The sequence below is a fragment of the Ciona robusta genome, chromosome 7 (assembly GCF_009617815.1).
Source record: "Ciona robusta chromosome 7, ASM961781v2".
Classification (NCBI taxonomy): Eukaryota; Metazoa; Chordata; class Ascidiacea; order Phlebobranchia; family Cionidae; genus Ciona; species Ciona robusta.
Genome location: NC_143241.1, coordinates 1,717,532 through 1,741,249, shown reverse-complemented (window position 1 = coordinate 1,741,249; position 23,718 = coordinate 1,717,532). Strand labels below are relative to the sequence as shown.

The window sequence follows — 23,718 nt, the reverse complement described above, 5'->3', positions numbered from 1 at the left end:
GTAAAATCGCTGTTGAACTAATATAAAAATGTTTTTGTTAAAGATAAACCAATGGTGCTCACTGCTTAAATAAAAGAGAAATATTCAATTGTAAATAAGTTAAACAAATACAACTCATGCCCAAAGTTGAGTTGCAGATTACTTTTACACAAGACTTACATTCTACTAGATGAAGCTTGTGTAACAGTGTGTATAGACACAAGTGGATCAGTGGATGACGATGATGTCTGTCGTGCGGATAGCATCACAGGGTATTGGCATTTCATTAGTTGGTTGTCAATCTGTAGAAAAATTGATCAAATATTATTGTTTTTAAATATTTAGATTGTTTTCAGGTTAAACTTTAGTTTAGCATAAGGCATGTGTAAAATAATTTGTTAAAGTTTAACCTAGACCCTAATTTTAACAGAAAAATAGACGTTAAAACACTACCTAACTAACATGCATTTTGAATGTTAGTTTTAAATGTTTAACGGAATTATAAAAATACCCACATCACAAAAAAAAATTAATAAAATGTCATAAAAGTTAAATTAACCTGAACTTTCTGCATTTTCAGAGTAATTGACTGTTCACCATGTAGAGAACTTATGTCCACAGTAACTCCATTCATAGTAATGTATATAAGCTCTTCTGGTGTGTTATTAACTAACGACACACCAATACCTTTCATCATGGAGAAGTTGGTGTGAAACTTAATGTTATTATGTGTGTGGGATTGAAGGATCGTCCAATCTGGTTTATGTGGTGTCAACACGCCTGCTCGCTTCTGTCTGTAAGCATCAAATATTTCAGAATAAATACGATGAAAACATCAAACATGTTTACTATTGAGCTATAACATGAATGTATTTAAACTCAGTAGACACTTATGTTGTATTCATATACCTCATGCTCACTGTCAAGCTATAACAATGGAATCTTCTTAACAGCATACACAGATGGTAATGAAACACAACCGTACAATTCATGTCAGATGACTCTGCAACCAATTTCATAAAACAACAATACATGAGATCTCCTCACCTGATATCAACAATCCTGAGAACTCGTGTTGGCCCGTCTCTTACAACCTTAAGCGACAACACTCCACTACCAGGAATATGTTTATGTCGTTGACACAACTCATGAGGAAGACAAACCCGACCTTGAGGGAACGAAGCAAGGACAACAAGATTTCCTGGTTTTAATTCCTTTGCCTGAAAAACCATGTTAATTAATAATAGTTTAAGCTTGATTAAATTTAAATTGTTAGGTACGTATATCGGTGACTAATATGTTTTATATGGTTTGGCTTAAACGTTGTACTACTTACAAAAACAGAAGTTTATGGTTGATTGTTTTTATCTGTATAGCTGGAGATTTGGATAACCAATAACCAAAGGGTCCATTAGGTTGGATCAATTTTGTTTGAGTGTATTGTCCAACGATACAGGCCTACAATAGCAGCAACATTAAAATTTAGCTATGAGACAATGTATAAAATTTGCCCTTTCCCATACACAGTATGATAATGACATAATAATCACCTGTACACATAGATTTCTATGCAGACAATGTAACCTTCCATGATCCTCGAACCACCACGTCTGCGTCGAGTTTCTTCGCTCATCTTTACGCTTTAATGAAAGGGGAATTCCCCTACCCAGGTCATCTTTGATTGCCATCTCCGAAATATCAAGAACGAAATAATTTTCCCTGTGGCTTGTTGATGATGAATCGTAACTGGGGATGGTGGGTTTTGTGGAATATTACAAAGCGTCAAGCATAAGATACAAATGGTGTAAGCCCATATGGATTTGTGTTTTAAAAATCAAGTATGTGGAAAGTTTTGGCATTTTTCTCTTACACCCTAACCCTGAGGCCCAGTAATGTACTTGATAACATATATTAATATTCTTTTTTGATGAAACAATTTTGTTTTAACCGAGTTCATCCGTTTCGGTAGCACAGTTGGTTAGCGCGTCTGCCTCGAACCCAGAGGTAATGAGTTCAAGGCTAGTCTATGATTGTGGGTGTATGTGTTTTTGTGCAAGACACTTAACAGCAATTTCTCCAACCCAGTGGACACTAATGGGCTGTTCAAATTATAAGCCATACATAAAAAACATTTAAAAAAATCCCCTAAAAAATAATTAGTAATTACCCACAAAATTACATACATGGCAAGCCGAGACAAGGTGTATAAAACAGAACACCCGTGTTATAACGACAGTCGTTTCCGGCTACACAAGGACAAAGTAAGTAACATACATATTTATAGCAACAAATCTGACAAAATGGGCATTAACCATTTCAACACTGCTCTATATAATGTTTAGATCACTATGTCATTTATATAAGAAAATTTCTCTGGTCAGTTTGTAAAAGACTGTAATATACTTGTTCATAAAAGTAAATAATAACATTCCGAACATTTTCTTATTAGGTGGAGCGCTCCCCTCATGGAAAATCCTCCCGTCACTTTTCATTCTCCACAGTTGAGATCTCTTTCCTCGTTGCAGAGGTTGGAGAACAACTTGTTTATCATCGGACACAACATCAAACACCAACACTTCATCTGCAAAGTCATTTATTCAGATTGTTAATGAATATATGCTGGAAAAATAATATAAATATTCTTAAAGTAGCAGTCCTGCAGATAAAACAATCACATTATAACATCAGTATGGTGTTTCTTTTAAGGTCCATCAATGTAGGGCCAAGATTAACAGCATTATCATACAAACGTTTTTTGATTTGCACCACATACACATTAACACATATGTATTTAATGTTCATTAAGACTTGAATCAATACAATAGACACACAAAAACACATGTATTAGATAATAATAACCTTGAAATACAGAAACTACATACAGAATTACCAAAACCAAAAACCCATCAAAATATTTAGTTGTGACTTACTATGTTTTGTTGACCCAACACTGATATAAATGTAATTGTCGTAATAAAGTTGTTTTTCTGAATCCAGGTCATTCATGTCAATAACAGCTTGTACATGGCTACCTGTGTTGTTATAAATGGTACAAGTTGATATAAAGGAGTGGTCACATAACCATGGGGTTGTTTAACTGGCGCATGTAAGGTTTTTAAAGGTCGCACAAGAACTAATAAAATGCCTTGAAAACTTTAAGAACCCCCTCAACTAATAATCAATTAAACAAATTGCATAAAAGAAAAAATTACCAAATGCAAACAAATATTGATAATTAATGAATTCACCTTTAACTTGGCATTGTAACTTCTGTGGTTTGCATGGTTCATCGCACGCGTATGCAACTTGTGATTCACCATCAACTTCAATCGTGTCTGTTGTGTCAAACTATAAACATGATGCAATGTTACTGAACTATATCTTGGTTACTCATTTGAAAAATGAGATTAGACCAGAGTGATTTAAACTAACCAGTGACATACATTAAAATGTTGTTCAAATATGTTGCTTTAAAATTCAGGAATTAGAAAGTATACATTAGATCTTTGCAAATATTATTTTATGTGGTACCATGTAACAACAACTTAATGCATCTTCATGTAAATTAACTTTATTTATAAAACTGCTTTATTATGAAACGCAAAATGCATATTTAATTAGTTTTTGTTCAGTTAACACACACATATATATTGACCTGGTTAAATATAATAGGTGCAGATGATATATTATCAACACGTAATGGTGGGGGGAGCATGGAAGGATCTGCATCACTCACACATACAGTGTATGTTGCATTGTTGAGTGTTACTTCAATATTAAGGAAGATACAATGTGGAGCAAGAGGATGGACCGCGTTTTCTGGAATGAACTTTAGTAAAATACATGACTGAAACTAATTTTGCAGGAATGCTTGAACAAAAAGTTCTGATGAAAAATGGAAAAGATTAAACATAGTTTAGAATAAAGATTAGTACACCTAGTTATCATACAAATCGTGGCTTCACTATATAGTTATATACACTTGGTAGTGAAGGCAGTGACTTTAAATCCACCAAAGCCACACATTCAATCAACTCACGATATAAGATAGTTGAAGGTTGCAATCTTAATGGAATATGGAAAGCATCCGTTCGATCAATGAGGAAACCACCCGACCATCGAACCATCGGTTCATCAGCCAATCGAACGCATAATAAAGTATCTCGATCAACTCGTGGCCAGTGGAACACAACACTTGATCCTATGTATGTGCACTTTATGTTAGGTTTGTATCTTTTTTTAAGCAGATTTTATCTTTGACACACATTTGTTTATCTTAATAAATAATAAACACAGTGACTTTTGAACTTATGGGTTAAAACAACATAGCTCCCTACCTGGTATAATGGTTAAATGAGTTGCATTAACAACAGGGTCCATTGGGTTGGATATTGTATGTCTCTGTGCAAAACTAAGTCGATTATGCTTAGTGTTGTTGAATAGTAAGAATCTTGGGGCAACAGTGACTATATGTGTGTGCATATATCTTCCCCAACCTCTACGAACACTGATGCCGATGCAAAACTCACGATTTGGTGTTCCATCTGATGTTATCTAAGTAATCACAAAAGATATATTTCAACAATGCCTCAGCCATATGAAGGGGTTGCAAAGGTTGCTACCTTCTTCAATTTAAAATTAATTGAATAAAAATGGAGTTGCGATATCTTATCTTAGAGCTAGTTATTATACTAAGGTACATCAATCAAGGTATAAAAAGTGGTGAATTTTATTAAAAAAATTCGCAGCCTCCTTTAAGAATTAGAACTACACCTTACTATTCTGCTTTGTGAAGTTGTTTAAACCAGACAATTCCTTACCGATACAATTCCTCTATATCTGCATTGTTTGTAAACCCAAAGGATTTTACATTACAAACATTATCCATACTTATCATGCATTACACTTTGAATACAAAGAGCAACGCATCAGTAGACGTTGATCAACCTTTATTGGTAGGCTTAATATAACAAACCATTCGTAAATTTCTTGTACATGATCCACCATCAGTTGAAAACTTCTCACAGAACCAAGGAGTTTGTTGTCCATGAGTCGTACCTCCTATCTGAGCCTTCTTACCAACCCTCATAGTGCATAAGTATGGCTGGTCACGATCAGCGTATGAGAATAACAAAGGTTGCAAACTTCGTGCTTCTTCATGAGCTTCATGCTGACCAGCAGCTAATGTGTTTGTACCATCTTGCTTTACAAGTATAGGTAAGCCTGTGTCAGGTAAGTATTAGCTCAGTCAGTGTAGAAATTATGCTATAACTGGAGGACACAAACATCATAACACCACTCAATGAAAAGTTAAACAAAAAAAAAACAATCAGAAAATATGACACATTAGATTGTATTTTTCATAAACCTAAACGTTTGATTACAATTTAATTTTAAAAAGCATTTACCAGTTTTATTGACGATCCAATATCCCGCCATGACAGAAATTCTCACTGAGCAACCATATCTCCATAATATCCGAACATTTAATATTAAAGTTGCGTTGTTATGATCTTTCAACAGCATTCGCATCTAATGAAAGCAACTTGTAAACAAAGATCTAAATTTATTAGATCTAAATATTAATATAACGTGTAATAAGACAGTAAGTAGCTACCGACAGTAATGGAAAATTCCGATTTCATTAAACACAAGGCTGGTCTATAATTTATTCCGTTTTCCATTGTAATAATATAATCAGTGTTAATCTAAGGTTGTCAGAGCAAAACAAAATTTACAAATCAAATAAAGCTTTTCTTAAAACTTTTTTATTCTCATTTTAACATCCCATTTAAATTGTGCAAAAGTAAAACAGAAGAGTATTATTCGATTTCATCCATGTCTAGTATTAATTGTTGACAAACGGTATAAACAAAAATACAAAATTGACTCACTTGAAAATTTTTTCCATTTGAAGGAATGACTAATTCTCTGCAAGTTTTAAAGTTTTCAATGAGACAACCAAGAATAACAGATGATTGAGTTTGTTGAACTGCTATTGTGTGGGGGGTGGCATCTAAACCAGGTTTCAATGTTCCTTCTACAGCTTCATTCTAATTATAAATAAAATAAACAACGTAATGCATCAGAATGATACTTGTGTAAACCGCTGCTATGCTCCATACATTATTTCAAACCTGACACGTTTAGTATACGCTGAATAAATCTTATATGGAAAAGTTTTATTCAAATATTGTGATAATAATAATAACATTCTTAACTAAAAAAAGGTAAAATAAAATTTATATTACACTGGCAGACACAACTGAATATAAATTAAGTAAAAAATAAAATAAAACTTTACATATTATTCAATTGATATTATTCTTGCCGCTATGTTGGATTTAATTACCAAAAAGGGTTTTTTTAAATTAATGAAATATAAAACGTACCTTGACATAGTAATACAGATCACATGGAAGAAGATTTGAAATAGTGATGGTGGGAAGGATGATAATTGTGTGTCCTGGAAGTTGGGGAATGATTTGAAACCCATCCTCTTGCTCATTTAATCCAAGATTTTCATAAATTTGTTCATCCGATGGAAAATCCTCACGTTGGATGCAGATCGAAAAACTATAAATATTTAATTTCTTCATTATATATTTATCTTCCTGTGACGGAGTAATGCGAAAGGTTATAACACCAATTGTCATATTTTGTACACCTCATGCTCGCTTACAGCCATTTAAATGACCTGATAGTGAAGCGGGTTAAAGCTTTTACTGCGACTAAAACACAATGGCATTGTGTCATGAGCTTGGTATCCTTTAGGTAAAAGTGAACTGCCTAACCACTGATCTCACAGCAGTAGTGAAATATTGCTGCATGCTTACAATTATTACCTACATACACAACACACATAATAGTAATGTGTCATATAAACTATGAACAAAAACAGTGATAACGGTTTACTTACAAAAATGAAGATTGGGATGTGATAGCTGGACATTCAAGCTGTAATAAACAACAGTATTAAAATTACCATACGACAATTAATGAGGAAGGTAATAATAATAATTTTATTTGTCTCTTAGATTATGGTAGCAAAAATAAAAAAACATTTAAAAGAAAAAACAAAAAGTGCGGTTGCTACACTTCAGTTACCATTGTGGATTGCTCTGGGCTGGACTTGGTTACAGGTGTCCATGTAACAGATGTTGAACTGAAGTGATGTTGAGATGATTTGATCTTTGGACGAACACGTATATGACTTGATGTGAGTTGAAGTGGAATGTACTGAGATTTCCCGGGTGATATGCTGCGTGTGGGAGGGAGGTTTAATCAAATATAAGAATGTCTGCTACTATGGCTTGGGCATTTGCATCAGAACCAAATAGTACCAGGTTTGATGCTTACTGTTGACACATGTACAAAATAAAAAGAATCGCCAAAATTGTACTTTCACCTTAAAGTTGCATGAGAGGGATCAAAAATGAATGTTCATTAATTAAATGCACATATTTGGTAAAGCATTTCAACACAAAAAAATATGGTAACAAAAAAGCAGGAAAAAAATTGAAATTTGCGAAAACTAATTTAGATTGAAAAAGAAAGCTACAAAAACTAAAACAAATATTTTTATTTAGGATTTACGTCGTAAATAAAATAAGGCACAAAGAGTTAAATATTTAACAATAAAACAGGGTTACCTTTCCATGGTATGCACTCCCATATTAGGCCCACCATCAAGCTGTAACTGCACAGGAACTTTCACTTTACTTTGCACAACAAGCGCTGATCGCACGGTGATCACCTTTTGTGCGCTGCCCACTAGTGTTATACTGAACACAACGCGAACGGGTTCCGGGATTCTGAAAGAGATTTTAATCTATTCGATTCTTGAATGTTCCTGAAACCACGTTTGCTTGGTTTGTGTTTGAAAGTGAATTTTAAAAAAAAGTTGAACTGATACTGTTGCAAATAAATGTTATGAAATATTCTAACAGGTGTGACGCTTACTATTGTGGGAGGTGTAAAGCAAGGTAGTAAATGTTTTTTGTTAATTCCGTGGTCGGTTGTAAATAATCAGCCATTCACAAAAATACACCTATAAGATACATGTCACTTACAAGTACATGTAGACAATACATAAACCCACTATATAAATTTTAATTGTTTTTTAATACTAAACATAAATATATAGAATATTAAGATTAATATTGGTTTCGTACAAGTTGTACAGTACAATTATAATGAACTAATTTAAATATCACATAAAAGTTGTAAACATATCACTTACGCATAAACAGTTGAACTTTTGTTGATTTCCTTGACGGCATGTCTAAAGAACACACCCACCCTGCTCACTGTTACGGCTGCCAACTCTTTCCATTCACCAACTTTTACTCGAATCTATGACATCACATTCATTATGACATCATAATCATGTCAACATTATGACATCATTAACATAGTTGGGTTTGAAGCTCGATGCTACTTACACTGTGGTTATGTTTGTCCTCTGCTACACTTAGGAATAATTACCACCCCTGTGGTTACAAATAAGTTGCCCACCTTACTTAATAGTAAGGGCAGGTGTATTAAAGTGCATGGTGTTTGGAAAACAAGCCAGGTTTGCTTATAATACTAAATATTCCCTGTTTAAATAACCACAAACCTGATGTTCTTTAAGAAGTGGTGTTCTTTTATGTCTTTGCTTTTCATGAAACAAAGCAAAATGGAAAGATGATTGCTCACCAGGTTCTAATACTTTCCATGTACCAACACTAGCTGTAAGGACCAGGTTAAAGGTTTAATCAAGTATTTTAAGTGTTAAATATTCAGTGGAATCCTTGAACAGTTGTAACAGAATTCAAGAAAACCAAACCCCCACATAACCAATTTTAAAAGTGCATGTTCAATTTTTTGTAACAAACAGGTACCGCCTAAATTGTAACCTAAAAACTTTTTAAAAAGTTTAAACAAATTAAATAAAGCACATTGTCAGTGAATTAATACACAGACAATTGTGCAAATATGAAAAGGTACAAAAAACACAAAACACAATTTTTCCCACATACCTCTCTTATTGTCAGTAGAAGTTGTAGATTTGATGACAAATGAAAGTTGGCAACCGGTTAAATTTCTCAATATATACGGGACAAAGGGATTTCGAGTTTTTAACTTTTGTGTTGCAGGTTGATTGTTGATATCAACATAATGTTGAATCCATGTTGAATGAGTTTTCTTGATAGTTTCAATAAGTGTGCTTGTAACACTCAAGTCAAATCTAATGCAAATATATTTTAGTTGTATTGTTTTTAACAAATCACTTTTGTTTTTAATCCAATGAGAAATCATAACATTTTATAAAAATAAATCCCTAGTAATTTGATGTTTTATTCACCTATCAGATGTATCCAACTTCATCCACCATTCTCCCATGTTATGATTAGCGATAATATGCTTCCACTCAATAACACACCTCCATGGGTCAATGAAGGGTTCCCACAATGACAGAACTCTGAAACAGAAACAACATTGAAAAATCTTTTAACGGCTCATCTGGTAAGAAAAATAGAAAATAATGAAATCTTGCTGGACGACAGAAGAAACATTGGAAATTCGCTACATTTTTTTTAACCGAGATGAGTCGTTTAAACATTATTTACATTATGCATGGTAGCAAACGTAACAGAAACAAGATAAAATTATGATGGTTGCATGTAAAACAATAAAACCTAAACATTTTCAACAACATCAGTAAATCTAAGGTTTTTCAATAACACTCACATAGAAGAATGCATTTTATTTGTTTGTTTTTAATGAATATTTGCAAGAACTTGCAGCTTATTAGGCTTTTTGTATGTTGCGTTTGACAAAAACACTTTTTGTAACACCTTCTTATCTGTTTTTTTGTACGAAATTATCACATGTGTTATCACCTGTTATAATATTCAGCGGATAGTTTAAAACTTGCCGATCCAATTTCTCCAAACAAAGTATCGGTAAACTTGTTCATCATATGAGTTGCGAGAAGTTGTTTTATCACAAGTTGTTGTATCGTGAACTCAGCTAATGGAACGTCACAATCATCACCACAATCATCAATCAAACACAAGCGTGATGTGTCAATATGACAACATACACGACTCAAGTGTAATGGAAGCTCCTTATTCTTGCTCTATTAGGCAAGAAATTCTAATTATTCATCTAACATAGTGATACACATGTGTGTACAAGGTACAACTATACTCATATCTAGATGGATGAATAAATAAAAGAAACATTATCCTCCCATGGAGGGGTAGTCAGTTCAATATTCCATTTCATACGCCTTGTGTCTGCTAATCCTTCACAAACCATCTAACTTTGTGGATTTTTGTTTTTATGATCATGAATGCAAATAAATTTAAACATGCTGTTTTATTACTTAATATGTTATAAAGTATATAAACATGAGATACCTTATATGTTGGTTGTAATGTAGCATGTTCCATAAGCCATCTCATACTCAACTCTTCATCTCCACAGTGAACACTCAATGCATGGATGACATCAGCATTCGAATAACCAAGTTCAACCAGTTTAACAACAGAAGCTTGCGTGTATTGGTATGTTGATGTGTCATGTGACGTCGAGGGGTGATTATCTTCATCTGCAATAATTTTCATGTTGTTTATATAGTCTACACATTTATTTATGTTACGTCCACTGTACAGTTATACAACGTTTTATACAACTAATACTCACCGACCTAAATTATAAGATTCTTCTTGTAGTTACAAACCATACGTACTTTATGGTGACTTGTACAGTAAGCATTTAGTGTATTCAAACGCTTCAAGCTTAATGTCAATTTATAACATGAATGTGTTCCAATTAACCAAACAAACATAATATAATGTATTCACATAATCTCCTAATATTGATCACTGGGAGTTGCTCAAAGTAGTCGAGTCATTATTATTAAACATATGAATAGAAAATACTTACTTTTGTTTGATAATTGCATTGGTAGTGACTTGAACACAGCAAGTATCAACATGACATCATTAAAAGAAACTCTCATGTTCAAATCAGGAACATAGACATCTAATATATTGCTGATAGAAAACATTAAAATTTTATTTATTTCATGAATTATAAAGATAAAATCAAATTATAACAACAAAAAGGAGAAGAATCAGCAAAAATGACAGGTATTAAAATATGTTATGAATAATCCATGAGAAAGTAGCAGTTATAAAGTGGGATTAATAAATACATAAAATATTAATAAAAACAACTCATACATCAGATAGCCTTGAATCAATTTACATAAAACTAAAAAGATATCAAAGCAAAACAGCCATAATAATATACCTGTTTAACCGATCGTTTAATGTTTCACTTGGTAGCAGATCACTTTGTTTAAGTTTACGAACCTCAATACTTAAGGTGACTGGATCTATTATAGAAAGAGCAGTCTCTTTTTCATTGTTTAACTGGCAAGAAAATATCTAAAAAATAAAATTATTTTACTAATGATTTATGTATAAAACTTAGGAAAGTAGAGCTAATATTTCCTAATTACAAACTCTATTTGTTGTTTTATTTATGCCTCCAAAATCTCAAAATTAAAGGTAAACAAAACATGGATACAGAAACATAAACCACCACGTAGTTGAAGTAAAAACTAAACATTTAAATGTAATTAGAATTACATAAGTGTCATTAAACGGCGCCGTGGCGTAGTGGTTAGCGCGCCTGCCTGTAACCATTAGGTAATTAGTTCAAGGCTCATCGCTGTTACCATTGTGGGCGTATGTGTCCTTGGGCAAGACACTTAACGACAATTGCTCCAACTCAGTGGTCACTAGTGGGTTGTCCAAATTAGTCATACATAAAAAAAAGAAAAAAATCCAAAAAAAAATAATTACCCACAAAGTAACATACATGGTAACTCGTAAGCTAGCACGAGGTTTTAAACCCGTGTTATAACGACTGTCGTTTTCCGGCCACGCGAGGAAAGTAAGTTATATTCATTCAAACTTTAAAAAATCCTAAAATAAGTTTCATTCAAACAATACAGCAGTAAACTAATTATAAACAGCATTTTTATTTAAATTGAAATGTTACAAAGGTAACCTTGAATAATAAAGGCACAAGAGAGTTTTGAACAAAAAATATACAAAGCTTTTTGTCTCAGTTACAATAGTTAAGATAAGAATAAAATGCTAAAAAAACAAATGAAAATGATACACAAAACGTCCCCAGCCCTATTAGATTATTATACAAACCTCTAAACGTTCCAGACTGCATCTAAATGGAAGATCATTTGTTACAGAAGAATTATCAGGCGCATAGTTGATAACAGCAGTAGATCTCAATATGATTGCATCGGTTTCAACGCAAGTCAAGTTCTCAAACATTACAAACTCTGTCTCAGTGATACTTAGTCTCATGTCAGTGTTACGAGGAACTGGGTTAAGTTGACCTGACTGTAAAACGAAGATTATTTTTAATAATGACAGATATTTTATGCAAATATAGTTGTTAGTTAAAATTTGCGAATTTAAAACACCAAGAAATAATTTTTGTGACAATTTACTCAAAGTTTAAAAACTTCACATGAAATAATACTTTCCAGAAAACTAATAACTTAATTTCTTAAACATTTAATAAAATGCAATCCATGGAAATATTGGGCACAAATGCCAATATGACATTCAGCTTTCACTAATCAACTAATGAAAAGTGTTCCAATTTATAAAAATGTTTTTATTTTAACTGTGGACAAATCAAGAAGATCTAAGCAACTCATGATTGGAATAACGTGACAACAGCTTTCTTACATTGTCCAAGTCTTGTTGGTTGCCCGAATCCTGTTGACCATATTTGGCCATGAGTTTTGCTGTTTTCTCTTTTAACGCAATAAACCTTTCTTGATCTGGATTATCAAGTATGTAGTGTTGCATATCAAGCAACCAATCCAATATAACAATCACGCGCATACTGTTCAACACAGCAACAAACTCAACACAATTAGGACCAGATCTGTGGGTAGTGGTTAGGATAAGAATAGGAAAATTTATCTCATGTTTATTAAAACAGACATTCGGAAGTTCCCTACACAATGTTGGGTCTCTTATTATTAGTACAAATTCTGAAGTAAAAGTAACAGATTTTATGCATTCAGTGGCTTATAGTTGTGAACATTTTATTAGACAAATAGATCTAAGATTTAACACAATGTCTATACGTCAGCCATATTTTACCCGTGGGTTGGATTTCCCTGTCTTAAATGATGCATACAACAATCACAAAGGCTGAGGACAAATCTTAGGTAATAAAAACAAATCACCTTTGAAACAATTCAAACTGCAGTGAAGTTTTCGTTTCATCTTTTGATTTGTTCGTTGTAGTTTGTGTCGGGCCAAGAACGACTGTTACAAGCGACAAGTTTTTCTCTTTGGTCGAGGTCCAGCGTGTATCATGGGCACGGAACGCCTCACACGACAAATTTGCCGTCTTTGTGTTGTTTGATAACGCACGGTATTCAAGTACGGACTTTAAAAAGTCCAACCTAGAATAAAAATAGAACATATATTAAGGAAATTTATTGGGTGGATAATAGATATGTAAACAATACAGTTTACATGATAGACCATCAATTAAAACAGCTCATGTAGCAAACTTAAGTTAACTATATATTGTCAAGCTTTAATGAATATTTTTTATAATAGAACCAAATAAAGGCAACTTGAACAGGACATATAAAATAGAGTTTGACAACTTTTTGTTCACAAATTAGAAAAAATTTGTGACAAACATATCGTAAGTTCCAAATGTGCTGTATTACTTTAAAGTCTGAAAACCCCTTGTGTTGGATTTGGACACTAAGCAACCGTGGCCCAAATCCAGTAGGGACTATTGGCTTATGGAAGTTATTAGCTATACCAGGCGTGCCCAACCTTTTTCGACCCAAGATCTACTTTTCAACTAACCAACTGCACGCGGTCTACCAGCTAGCGTCAACGTATGCCGAAATATCTCTTGTATGCGTTTATCTCCTGTATAAGCAACTGCAGCGGTTCAATGAACCATGCTCATGGTTTTAACTTATCAGCAACAAAACTACTTTTTACTACACAAATTTCAATGACTTCGTTACCAAAACTAACTGAAATGTAACAAACGAAAAACCTCACACATACAATTGTTGCGTCACACCTCACACGTCATCTTTAGCGGAGCTTAGTTGTGTTTTTGCAGGAAAATCCCTCTCATAGCCCCGTGTACCGTTCTAAAGTGCTGCTCCTGATTTGCTTTTTTTGGCCTACGGTACCGTTGCGTTGCATATTAAATAAACAGACTTTGAATACGAATAAACAGGAAAAAATAATCGTCCTCCTATTTAGCGTTAAAATGATAAGTCTTGGCTCGTTATCTCTCTGCCATGCTACTAACGTTTGTTGCGATCGCTTGTCAAAAGTCGGAAAGGATCAAAATTTTAGGGAATATAGTCAAAAATACTTAGTTTGAAGCACAGAGAGCTACTAGTGTACAAATCATGCAGACCAGGCTAAGGAAATTATTGTAAAATAATCGCTATTGTTCCGATTGTTACGTCATAGTTGTTGTCATCTTGGATTTTTTGCCTGCTGCCGCACAGGTACGCCCTCTTAACACGGTCCGTATTTTTTGTACAAAGTAGTGATAAAATTAATGATTTGACAATTATAACGCCACGGCAGATTTTTTTTATTTTTTTTTTATTACACCTGTCGCGGTCGACCTGAGATAGGTCCGCGGACTGCCGGTAGACCGCGGTCGATGGGTTGGGCACGCCTGAGCTATACAAAAACATAATAGTAAAATTGATAACATATAGATGGGCAGCACGCAAAACAATTGTCCCAACTTTATTAGATTTGTCGTAATGTTTACCTTCCAAGCGATTGTTCTGCTTCAGTTGATGTTGCGTGTCGTTTCAACAACTCAATACTAACATTTGTTAAAGTAACATCAAGACTTAACTGAGTATATACGTCTCCTGTTAACACCGTCTGCAATTAAACAGTGATAATTACCTTAACCAAGGAAATGAAACAACTTATACTTGTAACTCAGATGGTTGTAGAAATGCAGTTGGTTGTGGAAAGTCAGGGATGGCCTCACCAACATTATGGTCCAATACACCACGTATCAACCAATATTGATTGTGATCAAGTTTGCAATCCACTGAAGATAGCTGGGCACTTAATGCAGTATCAGGCACACCATTGTGGGTGATTTCTTTCTCCAAGTTCCTTTCCAACTGTTATTAATATTAAATTAGATCAGACTACTACAAACGATTAGTTTGTTTGCATCAAATATAGTGCTTTGACAAGCCAAATTGCAATCTATAAACAAATCCAATGCAAACTATTACATGAACTATTTGGTTTGTGCAAACACAAACATAACAACAATAGAAATACAGAATTTATTTCGTAAAAATTACAAAAGTATAATTAGATAATAAGTCATACAAGCAGGAATAAAAAAGAAACAGTCATCAACTAAATAGTGTGTACACCACCATATGGGGTAAACTTTATTTTCAAAATAGGAGAAGCATATAAAGTAACAACGTTGTGCAATACTTGTAACTTTAGTTGAACTTTTTGTGTCAATAACGGTCGTTTATCCAGCACTACAGTGTACGATGGAAATACAAGAGTTTCATTGTCGTTTTTTCTAGAACGAACATTTATTTTTTATTTCTTTTATTTCTATAGCAAGTTAAAGCAATATGAACTAACGATCATTGTATCCTTACAGAACAGTAGCCATTTCTCCTAAAGGATTTTTTCTCTTCAGTGCGGCATAATTAGCTGTGTTGCAGTTACTTTATACATTTTTTTTATTATAAATTGTAAACAAAGAAACAAAATAAAGTCATGTTTCTTGAATAGCAATGTTTTTATTGTAGCAAGCATTGCAGTAGTAAAGATGAAATTCAACGCAATTTATAGCAGACAGAGACAGTAGTTGAAACATTAAAACATACTTGATAATTTCATGATGATGTAATGCAGTGTATAGATCCATATCCACCAATGTAACATGAATAACATCAAGAACACACGCACGATGAGATGTACCGGATCTTGTCGTCTTAAACAAATATTTTAAAAATCTTTCATTACATTTAACAAAACTGAATCTTTATTTAAAAAAAAATGTTCTCAGGATTCCCATAAACTGTATTCTCACGACTCTCATAAACTGATACTAAATGTTTAAAACGCGGTCAGGATATTTGGATATTGTGTGCTAAATTCCCATCTTACCCCACAGTACTATATTTAAATAAACCAACAAACAAACTTAGTTACTTGTTGTAACTCATTTGAAACAAACAGCGTTGAAACATCATGTCCGTTGTCGTTTGTTGAAACGTTCCTTGCAGAAGACAGTGTGCCAACTTCTCCATTCTTCAGGAATTTATTCTTTACAATTATACGACCTTACAGGAGAAAAATATTAGACACAACTAAATGTATATATATGTACACTTGTATGAAGTATTGCTCATATTTTCACGATAAAATTTGCTTAGTTTTCATTTAGTGTTTAATTAATATCATAGATAAAGTATAAAATTGATAATTTTAACTCAAAATTTAAATAAATGTAAATATGATTTACATCATTGCTTCTTAACGCTAAGTCTCATTTTATTTGTTAGGACTGCTATTATAAATTCATTCAATTTTATCTTATTCATAGTTTACAAAAACTAGGTAAGATATAGATTAGACAATTATTATTGATATTAGGTTAAAAGTCGCATAAAGTGTTAAGAAGCACATGATTAAACTGTATCATGTTAAAAATTTTGTAATAAATAGAATCTTTTTAAATAATAGACTGACAATGTAATTTAAGCGGCAAATGCATCTCTAATAGTTGGTTGAACTTGATTTTCGTCTGTTACATTTTCGTGACACCAGATTTTTACCATGTTACACAATAGATTTTATAATTGTTTGGTTGTGAAACACATAACTGCATATAAAGATATATTACCAAGGTTTGCCACAACCACTCGATGCGTGTGACTTGATTCAGGGATAAGAATAATTGCTGGGCCAGTTTCAAAATCCAAAGCAATCCTTGCCTGTCTACAAGCAGCAACACGAACACTTTGACCAACGGAGGCAGCTCGCATGCGTCCCAACACCTTTAATGTATCACATGTCAACTAACATATCATGTTATACATTATTTGTCCATTCTAATCAAATAGTAATTAGGAATACCCTAAATAAATAAGTAAAAAGAATAATTAAAAACATCAGCAAAAGCAAGTATATAAATAAAAGATATGGCTGTTAAGTTTAACATACAGGGAACGTTTTGTGGTCATCTATTTATAATTGTGTGGCGGGACAACTTGCAGTGGAGGAGCAAATAAAATTTATAACGCATTTGTGTCCTACTAAATGCATACTCAGCTAACTTAATATTCTAAATTTAGCAACCTATTAAAGTATGTGTATTGTTTTTTAAAAAATACTTTTCGGTTTGTGAGGCAAGCAATGCCTCAGTGTATTTCCCCCTATATTGCTAGATATAATATTAATGGAAGAATCTATGAGTTTACTTACTTCTTGCAGTTGTTGAAAGTGCTGACAAAAAGCAATGGTTTCGTTTTGAAATCGTTGGGTGTGTACATAACGTATGGAAGCCATTCTTAACCTGACACTTATGTCAAATGATCGCTCCAAGTTATAATCATAATCATCAAACCTAGATAATATAAACAACTGAACATGAGGAAAAGTGTATGAACGACACTTACATATCCGCATGTGGCAGGGCAACAACAGTAGATATACCATAAGTTACTGTTCGCATTTGTAACTTTGTGGGTGATTATTGTGCCTTTTTTACTGTGGGGTGACAAATGAGACAATTCTTAAGGAGCTACTCGGTTGGAGCAATTGCTGTTAAATGTTTTGCCCCACAAAATATATGCCCTCAATGGTAGTAGCGACGAGCCTACAGCTAGTATCATGTGTAGTTTATTATGAAACAAATACAACGCAAGAAACAAGACAAGAATGTAATGTATACAACTGACTATTGAGTTAAAGTAACTGTCAATTAATTTTTGCTCCTATCCCTACTTGATACTTTAAGAAACCATATTATATACTAACTTAATAATGTCAAAATCCAAGGCTTTGTCTCCGGTAAAAATAAAACGTTCTTTGAATAAGAATCCATTTGGACTTAAATCTGAAACTGCCAACCCCCCAAGTTGACCATTCACTCGCATTCTCCCATCTGTAACGTACAAAGAATGTAACTTGCTTTATCCCAGTGTGTTTGAAAATAACAGTCATTATAACATGGGTGTTCTGTTTCATACACAATGTAACTTAGTGGGTGATACACACTAACAAATATACATTTAATATCCAAAACAAAAGCAATTTATTGTTATGTACAGGAAAACTAAGTAGGTAGCTTTGTCTTTGTTTATTTTTAGGGGTAAACATAATATGTATATTATACAATTCAATAAACACAAGTTTTCTTTTTTGTGCGTATATGTACGTAAAACTTATATCTATACACAAAATTCCATAATCTCACTAAGCATGACACCAGGTCAATATCTTGAACTTTTACTAATAATGCCAACCTTTAAATAAAAGAAACAAATTGTCACTGTTTGTAATTTTATACAATATAATAAAGCATGTTGTTACAGGTTTAGAGATGTTATGAACACCGCAAAGGTTGAAGCTTACAATTGAAAGCTAATAATTTTAAGTTTGCAACCAAGTCTTTTATAATCTCTTTGCCCTTTGTCCAAGTGTTTAGTTAATAATATAAAAACAAGGTTAGTTTGTTTTTCCGTCATGTTACTACCTTTAAGTTGTGCATGCAGCATAAGGTTGGTGATATCAGCTCGTAGTAATTCATATTTTGTCTTCACAAACATTAAACTAAAGCGTTTCACATTGAAATCAATTTCTGAATTAATATGAACATCTGGTTGATTCTCATAGAATGATCTGAACATAAATATAATGAGATGTAATCAACTATATTTATATTGTATATATTTATTAAACCAAAACCTTATTCCTTATTTAGTTTAGCTTTAAAATTTAAATGAATGCTTTAACCAGACACGTCACAATTAATGTAAGTTTACTACATTCTGATCTTGTATTTTAACTGATTCAAATATTCTGTTATCAAGAACCAATTCCAAGCTTTTTGTTAGCATGTTCGACCGCACCTGACTTCAAGTTGATGCATGGTCGGGAAAGTTTGTTCCGTTTCTTTATCTATTCGATAAGTTTTCTTGGGGGAAGTTCCAATTCCAAAGAAGTCAAGTAACACCACCCATGTTTCAAGGTTCACCTATATACGTACAACATGTCTCTTATTCAAACAAATTTACACATTTGTTATTTAATAAATATACACTTAAAAAATTAGAAATCTAGGAGTAATGTGCCAATGCTGGCATTTATCCCAGGACCCAACTTATGTATTAACATTATTATTGTGTAATTATCCTTGGTGGGGCAAGTTAAGAGTTATCACACAGGGTGTGTTATAACAATATTTCGATTACAGGTGTCTTATTGCGCATCATATGTGGTGGCATCATACACCACTTCGTTTTTTTCTGCATGGCTATTAATTTTAAAAAACACATGACCATACTGTATGTGGTATTAAATCAACCGTCTACGTGTTTATGCATATTTTGCCTGTCAGTCATTCTATGCAAAAATATAAAACACAAATTTTATCACATTAGGTACAAACAAAGAACAATGTTATTAATATTATATTAAACATAATATTACCTTGCAATCCAATGAATTGAAGTCAATATCAATAAATCTGTTGTTTCTTCCATATACCACGTTGTATGCTTCACTTTTACCATCAATAAGAAATGCATTTATACGAACCAACTTGTCATTACATGTTTGTTCAATGTATGGTGTATCTTCATCTGCAATACATTGCTATGTACATTTCACATATTTATACCTTGGGTGTTTTCATACACAACATGCACATAAGTTATAGTCAAACACCTCAATCTAACTTCTAAATTATCTCTTCTTTACATATTTATGTATCAAATGTATGTTGCTATATTACATATACCGATGTACCTCATGTATTACAGCTACTAATGGTAGTTACCTTGTATCAAAGGTTCCTGGTATGGTTGCTCCAATGTTGGTAAGGACTGAGATAATTTGAAAGTGTTTGATGTGAAGTGTGGAAACACAGACGGACATGAAGTTGAAATATAATCGGTAGATGAATTGTCCTTTTGTTTAGTTTGTCGTGATGATACCACAATATATCTAACAAGACAGCAGAATTATAATAGATGTCGATATAGACATCGATATTTTTAAAGTATACTTAACATTAAATGCACGTAGTATAAAAACAAAAACAACATATTGGTTTATACAATGAAACGAATGTTTGTACCTAACAAGTGTGGGGACGGGTAAATGAATATTCAAGCTGATGTTATAATATTTTATTCCCATGTTAATACCACATTACACATGTATCTTATATACAGCAACTTTATTGTAAATTAAACACATATTTATCTATTTGTGTTATGAACCTGTTACGTGAACTTTCAGCTTGTAATAAATCTTCAATATCCAATGAACCAAGTGAGAAATCCACAGATGTGGCAAACCTGTTCTCTTTTTCATATGAAGCTTTAAATTCTTGTATTGTTACTTTAACAATTCCCTGTAACATTTATTTTTGGAAAAAAAACCACAATCCACTTTACTTTGCTGTAAGAGCACTAAACAAAAAATTGTAATTTTAGAAAATTGAAACAGAAATACATGTACCAAACTTTGATAATACCTAGTATAATAAATTGGTTATTGTTACAAAAATTAAAACTTTGTGTAGAAATTATAAGAACCTGCTGTCCATCACCAAGATCACCATCAAGTTGGAACATTAAACATGGGACAGTGAAATCTGCATGGAGGGGTGTGTACTTCCTTATTTGGGGGGTCACCTGGAGTTTAAAATATACAGTGTAAAAAAGTTACTAATTAGGGGAATATTGCAGAACTGTATTGAGTGATTAAACAATTTCATGGAAACAAAAGTCCACAATGGTTGCAGCAGTACGATGCATTACGTCTTATCCATTGTTACACCTTGTGTAACAGGTTGATCTTACCAAAGGTTCCTGTTGTTTTTCACATCGTGGAAATTCAAAAAGTGAGAATTCTTCATTTAGGCTTGGTTGGTTGGAATGAAGTGATGCTGAGAAATATATTTAATTTATGTTTATTATAGAAAAGTGACTTCAATTTAACTGTAAAGCTGATGATACCAAACCTTTTACAACTCTCTTTCCTTGCAACAACCAATATTCATGTGTTTAACTTTAAATTAACATCTTATTTGTATCTCTTTTTACATTAAATTAATCGCTTCGTCATCTGCACAACCTATAGTTCTGCATGCTGACGAAATCCAGTCCTGATTTTATCTAATTTGTCAACTTATGTTGTCTAAAAACACAAAAGATCATCATTAAATTACCACTTGATAAAGTTTGTCTTCTGTCGAATGTATTTTTGTATTTAGTTGATACATCTGGTGCAGAATGTGATAAATGGATTGTATGCGGATCAGCTATATCATCTATATCTTCACCATATGCGATATTATCAAGTGTCTTCAGTATTTGTTCATAAGCTGACTTGCACAAGCTGACTGTAGTAGCAGATGATGTGTGAATGGCAACCTTCATTTGTTTGTCTGATATTTCACCAACACAAGCGGTAAATACACCACAACATGACCTGTTCAAATATTTGATAAGAACATGTTCATGCCAAAACTACAATGACTTCTAAAAGCCTGGGTAGACGTTTTAATGCAGCGTGAAATTTCACACCACCATCTACTAATACACCAAACACACATGGTGTATGTGTACACTTATGTTTATGGACATTATAACATGGGTGACTTCCTATATAACAGACAGTCACACTACATTAACACACCTCATGCCTACTGTCAAATTATAACATAGGTGTATGTTCTAGCACAACACACACGCATGGTAGATGGCACCTTATGTTTATTGTCAAGCTATGACATGAATGTCTTCTACAAAAGCTAAGCATGATAAATTCACACGCCCCATGTCAACTTTCAAGTTGCAACAAAAATGATCCAAAGTCACTTACGAAACCCCATCAGTTGATTTCCCCCCCTCACAACAAGCACGGACATCAAATTGTTTACGTTTGTTTGGTACGAATGGTATTTTATCCACAGTTAGCTGTAGAGTTGTGTTATGAAGGATTTCAAAGTCTGTTGTTTCATTTGAATCCACACTTGAACTCTTATTTGCCAACCTGAACATATACTTGATGATTAATTGTTTCTTTAATCTACAATACGTACATACTTTTTTAACTGCGAGATATTAGCTCCGGGACAAATATTGAATGAAGTATTTGAAGCAACAACTTGTCTGTGAGTTCTCAGATTCATGTTCACAATGTTTATACGAAGTTTGTCCATTGCACCAACTCCACTGAAGTAAATATAAAGTATATTAATAATTAAAGTTACATAGATGATAGGAAAAACTATCTTATAATATTTAGATAAGGTTTATGTCAAAATATACTAAGATGATAATGTTTTCTTTACTGTTTTTACATGGTTCAAAATTGTTAATCGTGAATTTCGTACAAACTTGTTCAGTTGCCTATTCTGTATTTAAATCCACGAATATAACAAACGTTCAATACTAAAACAATGGCAAGGATAAAATAAATGACCGATATACCTGGATGGCTCATGTTGATTGCACACAGTTATTTCACCAAGGTTCGCCACCAGCAGTTCATAACTTCCAGCATACTTGGGTAAAGCTATCAATGGTGACTTGAGTTTCATCAAGAAATTGAATTTGTTTTTATCACCTTCGGTTGTGGTTGAAGGATTTACAGTGGGGTGAGATGACGGGGTTTCAACTGAAGGAATTAAAACGTAAGAGACCTATTTCTAACCGCATCGGTGGCATTACTTCGCACAGAAATCCCCTCCATATTTTTTATATATTTATTCTAAGATTATATATTTTTTAAGTTTGAGTGCTATCTGCAAATAAAAATTTAAATAAAAACCTTGGAAAATATATTCTTTGGGAGATTAGTGATCAATAACTTTAGTATTGCAAAGTATTTAAACTAAAATATATTTACATTTATATTAAATATATATTAACATATTGATACCTGTTGTTTTCCCCATCCTGCTATAATCAGATACTTTATCCATGATTGTACGTGCCATGTCTTTATATGCCTGTAAATAAATCATGAATTTGAATATACAGTGGGCTACTTTTGTTTAACAAGCACGAATAACTGCTTAAATTAATCGTTTTATACATGCAGATTGGTTTAATTGACATAACAAAATGATATTCAATGATATTCATATTAACAACAAAGAGATGGGAAATTAGCAGCAAAAAGTCAGTAAAACATCTAATAATACACAACTTACTTGTCTTGTTGCGGTTGTCATCATTTTATCGGTAACATTGTTCACCTCATCCACCAACGCAAGGATTTCCGCCACAAACCTTGGGCAGTGGATGTAACAAAATAAAGCAACTTCAAATTCCAACTTGGACTCAATTTTTCCAGCTAAGAAAATTAGTTATAACAGTTTCAAACAGTCATCCAAAAA

The 23,718-nt window shown here is 32.9% G+C and overlaps 1 protein-coding gene across 1 annotated transcript in view; it reads right to left on the bottom strand.

Annotated features, from left to right (window-relative positions):
* Window positions 1-23,718, bottom strand: part of LOC149733371 (intermembrane lipid transfer protein VPS13D-like) — a 46,373-nt gene that overhangs the window by 4,579 nt on the left and 18,076 nt on the right. The window contains exons 24-72 of the mRNA XM_089881633.1: window positions 23,533-23,675; window positions 23,259-23,328; window positions 22,808-22,994; window positions 22,421-22,549; window positions 22,197-22,367; window positions 21,541-21,803; window positions 21,173-21,258; window positions 20,906-21,004; window positions 20,588-20,721; window positions 20,143-20,309; window positions 19,794-19,945; window positions 19,214-19,338; window positions 18,838-18,983; window positions 18,120-18,246; window positions 17,565-17,706; window positions 16,984-17,137; window positions 16,290-16,420; window positions 15,962-16,068; window positions 15,555-15,648; window positions 15,026-15,223; window positions 14,854-14,972; window positions 13,268-13,489; window positions 12,759-12,960; window positions 12,204-12,404; window positions 11,287-11,423; window positions 10,918-11,027; window positions 10,389-10,579; window positions 9,867-10,105; window positions 9,329-9,445; window positions 9,003-9,211; window positions 8,600-8,712; window positions 8,222-8,334; window positions 7,632-7,793; window positions 7,087-7,240; window positions 6,899-6,936; window positions 6,372-6,555; window positions 5,874-6,032; window positions 5,388-5,511; window positions 4,955-5,202; window positions 4,317-4,533; window positions 4,019-4,180; window positions 3,635-3,798; window positions 3,228-3,327; window positions 2,910-3,011; window positions 2,416-2,560; window positions 1,530-1,725; window positions 1,027-1,199; window positions 539-773; window positions 160-281 (exon numbers count right to left, since the gene is read on the bottom strand). Of these exons, the coding sequence (XP_089737759.1) occupies window positions 160-281; window positions 539-773; window positions 1,027-1,199; window positions 1,530-1,725; window positions 2,416-2,560; window positions 2,910-3,011; window positions 3,228-3,327; window positions 3,635-3,798; window positions 4,019-4,180; window positions 4,317-4,533; window positions 4,955-5,202; window positions 5,388-5,511; window positions 5,874-6,032; window positions 6,372-6,555; window positions 6,899-6,936; window positions 7,087-7,240; window positions 7,632-7,793; window positions 8,222-8,334; window positions 8,600-8,712; window positions 9,003-9,211; window positions 9,329-9,445; window positions 9,867-10,105; window positions 10,389-10,579; window positions 10,918-11,027; window positions 11,287-11,423; window positions 12,204-12,404; window positions 12,759-12,960; window positions 13,268-13,489; window positions 14,854-14,972; window positions 15,026-15,223; window positions 15,555-15,648; window positions 15,962-16,068; window positions 16,290-16,420; window positions 16,984-17,137; window positions 17,565-17,706; window positions 18,120-18,246; window positions 18,838-18,983; window positions 19,214-19,338; window positions 19,794-19,945; window positions 20,143-20,309; window positions 20,588-20,721; window positions 20,906-21,004; window positions 21,173-21,258; window positions 21,541-21,803; window positions 22,197-22,367; window positions 22,421-22,549; window positions 22,808-22,994; window positions 23,259-23,328; window positions 23,533-23,675 (7,483 nt within the window). The remainder of the gene's footprint in view (window positions 1-159; window positions 282-538; window positions 774-1,026; window positions 1,200-1,529; window positions 1,726-2,415; window positions 2,561-2,909; window positions 3,012-3,227; window positions 3,328-3,634; window positions 3,799-4,018; window positions 4,181-4,316; window positions 4,534-4,954; window positions 5,203-5,387; window positions 5,512-5,873; window positions 6,033-6,371; window positions 6,556-6,898; window positions 6,937-7,086; window positions 7,241-7,631; window positions 7,794-8,221; window positions 8,335-8,599; window positions 8,713-9,002; window positions 9,212-9,328; window positions 9,446-9,866; window positions 10,106-10,388; window positions 10,580-10,917; window positions 11,028-11,286; window positions 11,424-12,203; window positions 12,405-12,758; window positions 12,961-13,267; window positions 13,490-14,853; window positions 14,973-15,025; window positions 15,224-15,554; window positions 15,649-15,961; window positions 16,069-16,289; window positions 16,421-16,983; window positions 17,138-17,564; window positions 17,707-18,119; window positions 18,247-18,837; window positions 18,984-19,213; window positions 19,339-19,793; window positions 19,946-20,142; window positions 20,310-20,587; window positions 20,722-20,905; window positions 21,005-21,172; window positions 21,259-21,540; window positions 21,804-22,196; window positions 22,368-22,420; window positions 22,550-22,807; window positions 22,995-23,258; window positions 23,329-23,532; window positions 23,676-23,718) is intronic.